Below are 11,600 nucleotides of genomic sequence, written 5' to 3'. Positions count from 1 at the left end.
TCTTCCTGGCATCTTTCCTGTCTCTCCTTTTGAAGTGTCCGCCACAAATGCCATAACATAAACATGGCCTTTGGCTCTAACAGGTACCATGCCTTCCTGTAATTTCTCCAGGGAGACAACAGTCTAGCAGTGTGGCAGAAATCCACTTCCATATGTAAATACAATGCCTCACAAAGCATCTAACAGCCAAAGCTTTTACCACTACCCCCATGGTATAAATGCCTTAGTCTTCTCTTAATGGTGAGAGAATTGGGCTGCAGAGGTTCAGGCTGCAGAGAACTGGGTCGCGGAGAGCTGGGACACAGGGAGCCGGGTCTCAGAGAATAAAGCTGTAACACAGACTAAGACCTGAGTCTTGTGTCATTACCTGCCGCCCAGTCTCTCCGGGGGGCGCACTCCCTCGTGACTGGCTTATGGACACCCTAGCTTTCACCTTCTCCTTACTCTTCCTTGCGTGGTTCTGTGGCCAGGAACCTCGCATACTGAGGAATAGTACACGGGTGAAATAGAGACAGGATTTCGGCTGAACAATGCTTCAGTAGCAGAGGAAGCTGTCTGCACCAGAGACTCGGGACTCGAGCCGCCTCCCGAGCCGCCGGGAGAAGCCTATGGGGCATCCGCAGCTGTGGCCAGAGACGCCTGTGGCCAGACCCGCCAGCGACTAGCCAGGTGTGGCAGGGTCCCCGAGATCCAGGGGCCCAGAGCACCCCGAGATATCCATGCACACCACGCCTGAGGCCCATAGAGACACGGAGAAGCCAACAGGACCAGACCAGCTCTCCTCCAGACACATGGCAGGGGAGTGCCTTCCAGGGAGTGCACCCAGAGAGAGCACGCACCCCCCCATAACGATGGAAATTCAACCTTTATATTGTGTCTGTTTGGTACGAGCTTTAGAAAATAATGGCTGTGTTTTCACAGTGCACTTTTGAAAGAAAAGTGATAAACTAACTTTTATTTATCTTTTTTGCCTTGTATGAGCTATTTGTAAGAAAATTTATTTTGCTTATAATATGTCAGTCCTTGACATTTTGTTTTTCTGATTCATTTTTGTAAATATTTTATTGAATTTTGTTTATTTCCATCTTTATACCCCCTTACCCATTGGTAACTGCCCATAGCCCACCCCACCCCTCCTTCTCCAGCACTGGAATTGATGATTTCTGTCACTTGTGTTAAAGCCTATCATGTTGAGTTAGTGTCCCCAGACGTCCCTCTGTGCAAGTTCATCCACTGAGGTCTAGTCAACCCTATCTAAAGCCCCTCCCTTTAAGAAGATCAGCTCTTCCTCACCCAGCAGTAATCAGCTGCCAATGATTATTCGACTAAGATTGGGGCTTGTTGCCCATTTCCACAGTTCTGTGCTGGGGTCTGGTTTGCTTGAGTTTGCATGGGCCCTGTGCATGCTGACACCTTTGCTATAGGTTCATATGAAAGGTATTAGAAACTTGTAGGACTCTGTTTACATATGGTCATGCACCTCCTCTCTGCCTCTTACTACAATCTTTCTGCCCCCTCTTCTGCAATGGTCCTTAATACCTGGGTGGGTAGAGTATAATACAAGAGTCCTGTCCATGGACACACACTCTGTAGACTCTTCTTCTATGCACGTTGGCCATTGCATGGGCCCTGTGCATGCTGACACCTTTGCTATAGGTTCATATGAAAGGTCTCAGAAACTTGTAGGACTCTGTTTCCATATGGTCATGCACCTCCTCTCTGCCTCTTACTACAATCTTTCTGCCCTCTCTTATGCAATGGTCCTTAATACCTGCGTGGGTAGAGTTTAAGAGTCCTGTCCATGGACAGATACTCTGTAGACTCTTCTACACACGTTGGCCAGTTATGACCTTTTGTGTTCCTGGCTCTCTGTTAACATGAGGGAGCTTCATTGATGAAAATTCACATCTGTGGCTTGAATTCTCTCTGGGTCTCCTACGCAATCAGACAAACCATATAGTATATTTCATGTGTATTTATTAACTTACAAAGGAATGAGTACCCAGTGCCTAGCCCAGTGCCACCACTGTGACTCAGAGCCCACCTTATCAGACCATGCCATGCCCATAGCCCCACTAGCATTCGCTCACACCTCCCGTGTCAGCACTCTCACCCCAGGTCCACAGGGAGTCAGTCCATTCTGTCTTTGAGTTGCTGCACTGGCTGCGAGTTTCCTACACCATCACGCTCTACCGGCGGCTCCTGGCTTCCTTCTCAAGATGGCTCCCAGCTTCCCTTCCTACTTCCCGCTTGTGTCAGGCCCCGCCCATTGGAGGAACCAGCCAATCAGGACACACACACACACACACACACACACACACACACACACACACGTTTATTTATATATGGTTTCTTTGACATGGGATCTCCTTGAAACCTCAGCTGACCTAGAATTTTTCTTTGTAAGACCAGTCTGGCCTTGATCTCACAGAGATATACACACACACACACACACACACACACACACACACACACACACATGTTTATTTATATATGGTTTCTTTGAGATGGGATCTCCTTGAAACCTCAGCTGACCTAGAATTTTTCTTTGTAAGACCAGTCTGGCCTTGATCTCACAGAGATATATGCCTATCTCTGCCTCCAGAGTGCTGAGATTAAAGGTGTGCACCATCACACGTGACCTTGTATTCATTATATTTTAATCAAATGCTTGTAACTTCCTTCACTTATTTGCAATCCCTTTTCACATTTAAATGTAGTACTCAGTTGTTCATTGTGCATTTCAAACAGCTTTAAATTACTTACTGATTTTTCTATTACAATTAAATACATCTTTGTAAATATTTTCTTTTGTAGCTGAATGTATTTTTTTTTCCTTTCAGAGGTGACATTGAATAAAATGTAGAATTAAAAGGAAGCTTTACAGGTTTCCTGCAGTTTACAGAAAGTGGTTTTATCTGAGTTAACACCTAAAGCTCTCTGGTAGCTTTTGATTGATACAGCAATGTTAGAAGAAAACTAATTATAGTATTGATTGTTTCTTGTAGCAGTCCCCTGGTGCTACCAATTGCCAAGCAAGACAGCTTGTTGGAAAAAGACATCATGTTCAAAGATGCAACAAAGGGTCTGTGCAAGCAACAGTCCCAGGAAGGCACCCCTGAGAACACAACCGTGAATGGTGGCAGCAAGCCTGAGCAGGTAGGCACCAAATGTGTGTGAGCGCTCTTCCTTTGAGGGTACAGGGCACATCCCAAACCCAACTGAGTTCAAAACCAGTGTCTGTTATCTCCCATTCAGAGACTGACAATGAGTTCATAGCCTAGGGTACGGTTTAAAATGCCTATACTGAGAGCCATGTACAGATCATGGAGCAACACAGTTGCTCACTAGTTTTGGAGCAATATGAACTTCAGAATTAATTGTTCATTTGCCAACATAGTGACTCTTGGATGTTTCTAGCTCTCTTTGATTATTAAGTAGTCTGTTTCCTGTTTCTTCCAACTATCCAAATAAACATAAGATGGTCAAAGAAATACTTTTCTCTTTAAAAGTAGCTACGATGTTGCAGTGTATGTGCATGTATGTGTATGATGTGTGTGTATATGTATGCATGCAGCTGCATGTGGTAGAGTGTGTATGTTTGTATCTGTGTGGTGTATGTGTTTGTGTGTAAGTTTATATGTGTATATGTGAATGTGTGTATGTATATATGTATATATTTATGTGTGTGTCTGTATGTGTGTATGTATATTTATGTATATGTGTATGTGTGTATGTATGTGTGGTGTGTGTGCATATGTGGGTATGTTTGTGTATATGTGTATGTGTGGCAGTTTGTATGTACATGTATGTGGGTTTGTATGTATACGCATGTATGTGTGTCTGTTTTTGTGTATGTGTACATGCATGTGTATGTGTGCATATGTTTATGTGTGTATACACATGTGCATATGTGTATATACATATATGTATGTGTGTATATGTATGTAATTGTGTGTGTGTATGTATGTGTATATGTGTACTAGAACATAAGCCCCAGTGCCAAGTTTATGGGTGATCACTTTGGTGTTTGGGGGGAGATAAACTTGAAATCATCTTTCACTGTGACAGCAGTAAATAATTTTATGTGTTTAGTGATTTGAGAATGATAGAGAAATTTTCTTTTTTGCAACCCTTTGGCTTCAATGTCTCTAATTCAATTACCTTTCTTTAGGCAGGTTTTCAAATACCCCCTGTTCAACTTTCAGTTCTGTTGTTGTGATAAAATACTCTGACAAAACTATTTAGGGGGGAAAGGGGTTTCTTTGGTTTAAAGTTCCAAGTTACAATCCATCATTTGGGGAGGTCAAGGCAGGAACTCAAACAGCTAGTCACGTCACGTCCACAGTCAAGAGCAAAGAATATACACATCCTTGCATTCCTGCTCTCAGTTAGGTAGCGCTCACCTCTCTTGTATTCTTCAGGAACCCCTGACCAAGGTGTGGTGCCTTCCACAATGGACTGCGTCTTCCTACATCAAATGATAATTAAGACAACCCCTCACAGACATGCCCACAGGCCAATCTGATCTAGACAATTTCCCATTAAGATTGTCTTCTCAGATGATTCTACTTTATAGCAAGTTGACAGTTAAATCTGCCCAGGATACCTTCTTTTCATAATTAAATTTTATACAGATTACTTTAGATAAATCAAAGGAATTTTAAATGTTTGGGAAGGAATCATTTTATAGGCAATGCTTTGAAGTATTTTCTTAATTGGTTTATAGAAATACGTAGAAACTCTCAGTGTGGTTAGCTACCCTGCAGTTGATATTTTCTGACAGTTAAAATCATTATGATACAGTTATAATCCTTGTATGACCTGTAGTCACTGTCTATATGTGAGTTATTATCTGCTAGTATTAATTTGTCTTTAGGCTATTAAATATTTACCCAAGCCTGGCAGTAATACAGCAATAAATTCTTATTTAATTAAAGAAGCACAAACTTGGCCCATTCTTTCATCAAGGTGTGGAGGTATTTTCCTCTGCAGAGTCAAAATGATTTCTGTCTAGCAAATTAATAGCTTTTAAGTGACAATTTAACATGCTGTTTCTGGAAGATATAAAACATCCTTCAAAAATAAGAAGATATTGCCAGCCTCAGAGCATCAGGTGGAGTCCTTGTATGATGGTTTCCGTGGTCTTAGTGTCATTGCTTCTGCTTCCTGGATATCAAAAATATTATAACCATTTTCTGTAACTTACCTTCTTGAAAGGCATGGTGAAGATTCAGGTTTCATGAGCTATAACACCTGTCTAGACCCATCTGGATCTCCCCCTGCCAAGCCTCATGCTCACAGACATTCTCAGCAGTGAATGGCTAGATGGCCCTCCCTTGAAAGGCAATGCTGTCTCTATGTGGATCATGCAGTCACATAACGTAGGAAGGCCTTAGAGGGGACTCCCCAAAGCAACAAAGTTCTCGGTAACATTTTATAAATAGGTCGTATAGAAAAACATTTGACAATTAAAACAAAACCCACTTAGCGTCTTTCCTTCCTGGTTTTTGTAAGTGCTAGGCTTATCAAATTGGTAATTAGACAAATGAATATTTCAGTGACCCACTTTGGCTCCAGTTGCATCTGTTTCCTTTCAAATGATATATCAACGATCCCCTTGTGTATAGTAAATCTTTGTAAAGAATTCATGCCTTTGAAAATGCTGCTTAGAAATGCCAGAGTTCCTTTTGTGAGCATTTTAGAATCTTGACATAAGTCCAAGGAGCTTACCTGTCCCTGATTGACTCTGACGCTGCGTTTGTTGCACTGTGCTGAGCTTACCTGTCCCTGATTGACTCTGACGCTGCGTTTCTTGCACTGTGCTGAGCTTACCTGTCCCTGATTGACTCTGACGCTGCGTTTGTTGCACTGTGCTACTATAAGCAGCATGCTCTTGTTTCTAAGATCACTCTAGTGCTCCACCTCCCCAATGCAGCTGTGCCTCTAGGGATTAAAACTCACAGAATTCCAGGAAAGGAAGGTTCTTATGGGTTGTCCGTCAAAACTAGATATGCTTTGTCTAACTGTGGCAGACTGGAATCAGAGCTTTAGCCTTTTCATTGGGCATAAGAGGATTTTATTACCTTGGTATAAGGTGTGACTTGATTTTAATTTTTTATGGTTGTTTGGGGAGTGTAAAATGTATACTAATCTGCAGAAGGTTTTGGCCTTATTTTTTGAAATGTTCATAGTTCTTGCAGTCATATTATTGACATATATCATGTTATATGCATCCAGCATATCATATATGCATTTTAATCTCTGTGTCTACATACATACCCAAATTCATGGTTTTGGGAGAATCTATATCTTGCATGAGATTTTATGTTTTAGGGAAATTCTTACAAATACACTAAAAATAGAAAAACTGATGACAGGGACTAGAGAGATGGCTCAGTGGTTAAAAGTGCATACTGCTCATACAGAGGACCCAGGTTCATTATTTAGCACCCACATCAGGTGACTCCCAACTTTCCGTAACCCCGATTCCAGAGGATCAACACTCTCAGGCACCTGCACACATGTGATGATGCACATAAACTCACACAGGCACACACATACACATAAATAAAAATAATAAATACATTTAAAAATATTTTATTTATTATTTTTATGTGTATGAATGTATTATCTGCATGTAGGTAAGTGCACTCACATCGTGCAATGCCCACGAAGGACAGAAGAGGCCGTCGGATCCCCTGGAACTGGAGTTAGGGACAGTTGCTAGCTGCTGTGTGGGTGCTGGGATTCAAACCCGGAGCTTCTGCAAGAACAGCTAGTGTTCTTAGCCACTGAGCCATCTCTCCAGCCCCAATAAATACATTTTTAAAAGAAACCAATGAATAAGGTTCCTTTCATCAATCTCTCCATAGAAGGACCTCTCCCTGAAATCCTTTCCTTTCTAGAAAATGCATTTTTCCCATGTATGCTTATTTTTTTTAGATTCCCCCTATATCTGCTTCCCCTGAAGCACCAGGGACAAAGCTCCTCCCACAGCCACGACTTCCCTGTCAGCCTTGATAGACTACATTACTCTGAACTGTGAACAGAAATAAGCCCTTCCTCCTTAAAGTTGCTTTTTCTCAGGTATTTGGTTACAATGGAAAAAATTAAGTAACTAATATGCCAACTGTGGGGAAAAGAGTCACCTTGACTCTATTCCCTTTTTCAGTCTGTGATCCCCCTATGCTCCGGATCAAGCTCCTCCGCCTCCGCCCTTTACCCATGTGGGATCTAATCACTCTAGCCTACCTTTAACAAGAGTCTCGTTGTTACATACATTTATCCAAGTTCCCTCTAGCCCCGTATGTCTCCACTTAGTGACTCCCCCACTGCTGACCCCCTCCTGTTTTTTGGTCATTAACTCCCACTTCCCTGTCAATTATTTGACACTATCCTCCCCACATCAAGATCCCAACACAGACAATGATGTCTGTGCCTCCTCTGTGGTCCAAATAAATCCTAAGAAAGCTTCACAACTCTTTAATCGTCATTGGGTAACTTCTTTAACAAGAGGACTGTCCACCCTTGCCTACCTCCCTTCCCACTCAAGGGCATCCCTTAGCAAAGCTGGCAGAGAGGCCATTGTTATGGGACCCTATATGAATATACACCCCAGTGACACACACTCAGATGTGGAAATGCACTGGCCCAAGTCGTTCATGTGAATTTAATGCTTGCAATCACCAAATGAGCACACATCAGTATTTATAACATTTCACAGAAAAGGAAAAGCAGTTTCATGATGTTAAAATAGAAAAATATCAAGATCTCACAGCTAGGGGGATTCACAAGTGGGATTTCAGTGCTGTTCACCGAGGATAATGACAGTGATGGATAGCCGAGACTTAGATGAGGTAGAAGCTTAACACTCAAAGTAGGGAGACACGGACTAGAGACCCAGAGATCTACCTGAGTCAGCACAGCTGAGGAGCTCAGAATGGTCAGCTGCACAGATGGAGGGAACTGCTTGGTACTCCTCCAAGGCTGGTCACTGTCCCCAAGGTCTGCCCACCTGGCTGTGCTATGCCTGTCAGACCCTGCACAGAGAAACTAAGAGTGCCAACGTTAAGCGTCTCATTCCGTGTGTATTAAGGTTCTCTGAAGGAACTTAACAGACAGAATAAAGATATGAAATGGGATTATGAGGTTGGCTTCCATGATATGGTTTGATAGTCTAACAAATGCCCACTACACACTGGAGAAGCTGAGAACTGGCAGCTGCTGTCTACATGGCTGGATGCCTCCGCAGTCCCAGGTTGATACTGCAGGCCTGAAGGTTTCCAGGAGAGCTGCTGGTGTTCAACACACACTGGGGGGCAGAAGAAACTGGGTTCCAGTGTCAGTGAAAGATGGCAGCAATCACAGCAGCAATAGAGCAGATGCACTTACCATCAAGGAGCAGAGGTGAGGTAGGAAAAGGCAGTCCTGCACTTCCTTCTTTATCTCCATGTATCTGGGCTGCCACCGGAAGGCACTGTCCAACCAAAGGCAGAGTCTTCTCTCTTCAGTTAATCCTTCCAGGTGACACCCTCACAGACCTGCTCAGACGCATTCCTCAGCTCATGCTAGATCTGATCACACTGGCCACAAAAATTAACTGTCACACCATACAATCCCCAAATTCCTTTAACAACCCAGAAAAAAGTAGAAAAGCTGAAACACTCTGACTTCTGTTTTTGTTTTGTTGTCTTTTTTTACCTGATCTTTTGTTTAAATTTAAATTTAATTGTGTTTTAGAATTTCATACATGAGTAGTGTATTTATATCATCTCTACACCTCCCTGTCCCCTTCTACTCCTCTCACGTGCCCCCCCTGATTTCCTGACCTCTTCTTTAATTATTATCATTTTTATTTTCAAAATTTCCAACCCTAAGATAAGACTTTTAGGCCTAGGTGTCTCTGACAGTGTTAAAAAGTCTTAAAACTATATCCTTAAACCAACACCAATAAGCGGTTTCAGTAAGACTGCTATGTACTCTGAATAGGTAGAGTCTGGAAGATATTTTGAAATACAATTCTTTTAAAACACTGCAAGAATGGAGAAAATACGATCCTCTGGATGCTTAGTTGAGTTTGTGAGTCTTGGGGACAGGTGGTTGATGGTTGACATTTCTGAAACCAGAAATATTATGCAAATTGGTTTTTAAATTAGCAAACATGCTACTATTGGGAATTTGCTTCTGCTACTACTGCATTAGAGAGAGACACTGCCTGGGAAAACAGTGGAATATCTCTCTAAACTGATGGAGAAGATTTTGTCTTACAAAATATACACTAATAATGGAAAGTAGTCCTAAATTTCATGTTTTAAAATGTGCAATAACTTTCACTCTGTAAGTATTTAACTGATAAACAGTAGCAATTATATTTAAATTATTCAGTAATGAGACAGTCAATAAATAATGCACTGTGTAATATAAATATAAAACACAAGCAGAAACATGGAGCACAAACAAATACAAATCACACAAGCGTGTTCGCTTTCATTTAAAATTTACTGTGTATTTCCTGGAAGTCACTGGACCAGTCACAGATCAGTCTTGCTCTTTTATTTTTCTGTTTGACGTTAGAAAGTCAAAGCTGCTCTGTTCCAACAAATGTCAACTTTTAGAGAACGTCTTGCATCCATAAGATCAAGCATTGCTCTTTTGCACATTCTGGTTTTTATTTGAAATATTTTCCTCCTGACAGTTACCCTAATCTCACAAATACCTTAATCTCCATTAAGCATTAATTAAGCAATGTTAAACAAAATAAAAATCACAAGCCCCAGATCTGGAGTCTACCCCTAAGACCTGACCCTAGTTTCTGTGGAGGTAAGAACTGAATTCCACACATACTACACATATTACCTCTTTGCAGCAAAAGTACCACAGGATGAACTTTGGGGTACTACAAGAACGTGAGCTTGTCGGCTGACCACACCAATGACTCAGTCCACACAGATCTGACTTACAGTTCCAGAATGGGGTTGGTGTTAACATATTAGAAATTATCTTCATGGGCATAAGGACATCAGCACAAGGTTTCTGCAAGGGATATGTGTGTGTGTGTGTGTGTGTGTGTGTGTGTGTGTGTGTGGTGTCACTTGGTATAGAATACAGATTTTCATCTGAATGCTTTTCGTCTTCATTGAGACTTCTCATCTTTTAACAACGGTTCCCAGCTCACATGGTCTTCAGATATCTGACATGCAGCTGACACTGGAACATATCTCTGTAAAGGTTTATCAGAAAGTAACTAGCATTGGTTAAGCTGATCTTTACCTTGATTGCAGGTTCAGCTCATGCCTCCTGCTCCCAGCGATGACCTTGCCACACTCAGTGAGCTCAATGATGGCAGCTTACTGTATGAAATTCAGAAGCGCTTCGGGAATGATCAGATATATGTAAGTGCCCTGCCCATGCACCACTTTGTACCGCTGAGACTGTGGTCCCTCTCAGGACTGCAAGTAGTACAAGTGACAGGTCTCTGGACACTTGTGGTCATAGTGATTGCTGAGGCTGACTTTCTCAGAGTTCAGCTTGGGAAGGTTATCAGTCAAGTTCTCAAGTTCCATATTTGAGAGTTAGGTATAAGCTACTACTATGCAGTTAGACAACAATGTTAACTGCTGTTCACTTTCTGTTGTCTGACTGAGTGGAAGATTTTGCCAGAACTAGAAAGATCTGAAGATCACCTACATATAAATTGCTGTGTCAGGAACCTTTGCCTTTCAAGTCAGGAAAACACCACCAAGATCCATTGTCTGGGCTTGAGCTTCATGGAGAGGGAGTCTGACTGCTCTAAGTTATCAGGAAGTCTCTCTGTGTGAAAGAAATCATGTGTGCACAGACTTACAGTAATAGGATACAAAATTACTACTCAGGTGGAGAATTGATTAAAAGTGGCTCAGTGGTTAGGAGCACTGGCTATTCTTACAGAAGACCTGAGTTCGAATTCCAGCACCCACATGGTGGCTAACAACTGTCTGTAACTCCACTTCCACCAGATTCGACGCCTTCTTCTGTCCTCTATGGGCACTGCATGACATGGGTGCCCTCACCTATATGCAAACATAACACTCATACACATAAAATAAAAATAAATAAATCAGAAAAAAAATTTAAGTGGTTCTAGAAGCTGGGCTTGATCTCACACACCTTTAATCCTGGCCCTCAGGAGGCAGAGGCCGATGGATCTCTACATAGTGAGTTCCAGGCCAGCTGGGGCCACAGGAAGACCCTGACTCAAAAAGACAGAAAAAAAGGGGATTCTACACATGTTTTACACATAAAATAAAAATAAATAAATCAGAAAAAAAATTTAAGTGGTTCTAGAAGCTGGGCTTGATCTCACACACCTTTAATCCTGGCCCTCAGGAGGCAGAGGCCGATGGATCTCTACATAGTGAGTTCCAGGCCAGCTGGGGCCACAGGAAGACCCTGACTCAAAAAGACAGAAAAAAAGGGGATTCTACACATGTTTTATGTTATTCATTACAATGCTGGTAACATTTTAGAGAATCTATATAATCTCTCTCTCTCTCTCTCTCTCTCTCTCTCTCTCTCTCTCACACACACACACACACACACACACACACACACACACACAC

At 42.0% G+C, this 11,600-nt stretch overlaps 1 protein-coding gene across 1 annotated transcript in view; it reads left to right on the top strand.

The window, feature by feature from the left end:
- The window catches only part of Myo16 (myosin XVI), a 497,779-nt gene that overhangs the window by 182,249 nt on the left and 303,930 nt on the right, over nucleotides 1-11,600 (top strand). Inside the window, exons 9-10 of the mRNA XM_029557215.1 lie at nucleotides 3,009-3,159; nucleotides 10,284-10,394. Coding sequence (XP_029413075.1) covers nucleotides 3,009-3,159; nucleotides 10,284-10,394 — 262 coding nt within the window. The remainder of the gene's footprint in view (nucleotides 1-3,008; nucleotides 3,160-10,283; nucleotides 10,395-11,600) is intronic.

Source organism: Nannospalax galili, unplaced genomic scaffold (genome assembly GCF_000622305.1).
Source record: "Nannospalax galili isolate Female #2095 unplaced genomic scaffold, S.galili_v1.0 scaffold267, whole genome shotgun sequence".
Classification (NCBI taxonomy): Eukaryota; Metazoa; Chordata; class Mammalia; order Rodentia; family Spalacidae; genus Nannospalax; species Nannospalax galili.
The sequence above is the reverse complement of the archived record's forward strand: the minus strand, read 5'-3'. Positions and strand labels throughout refer to the sequence as shown.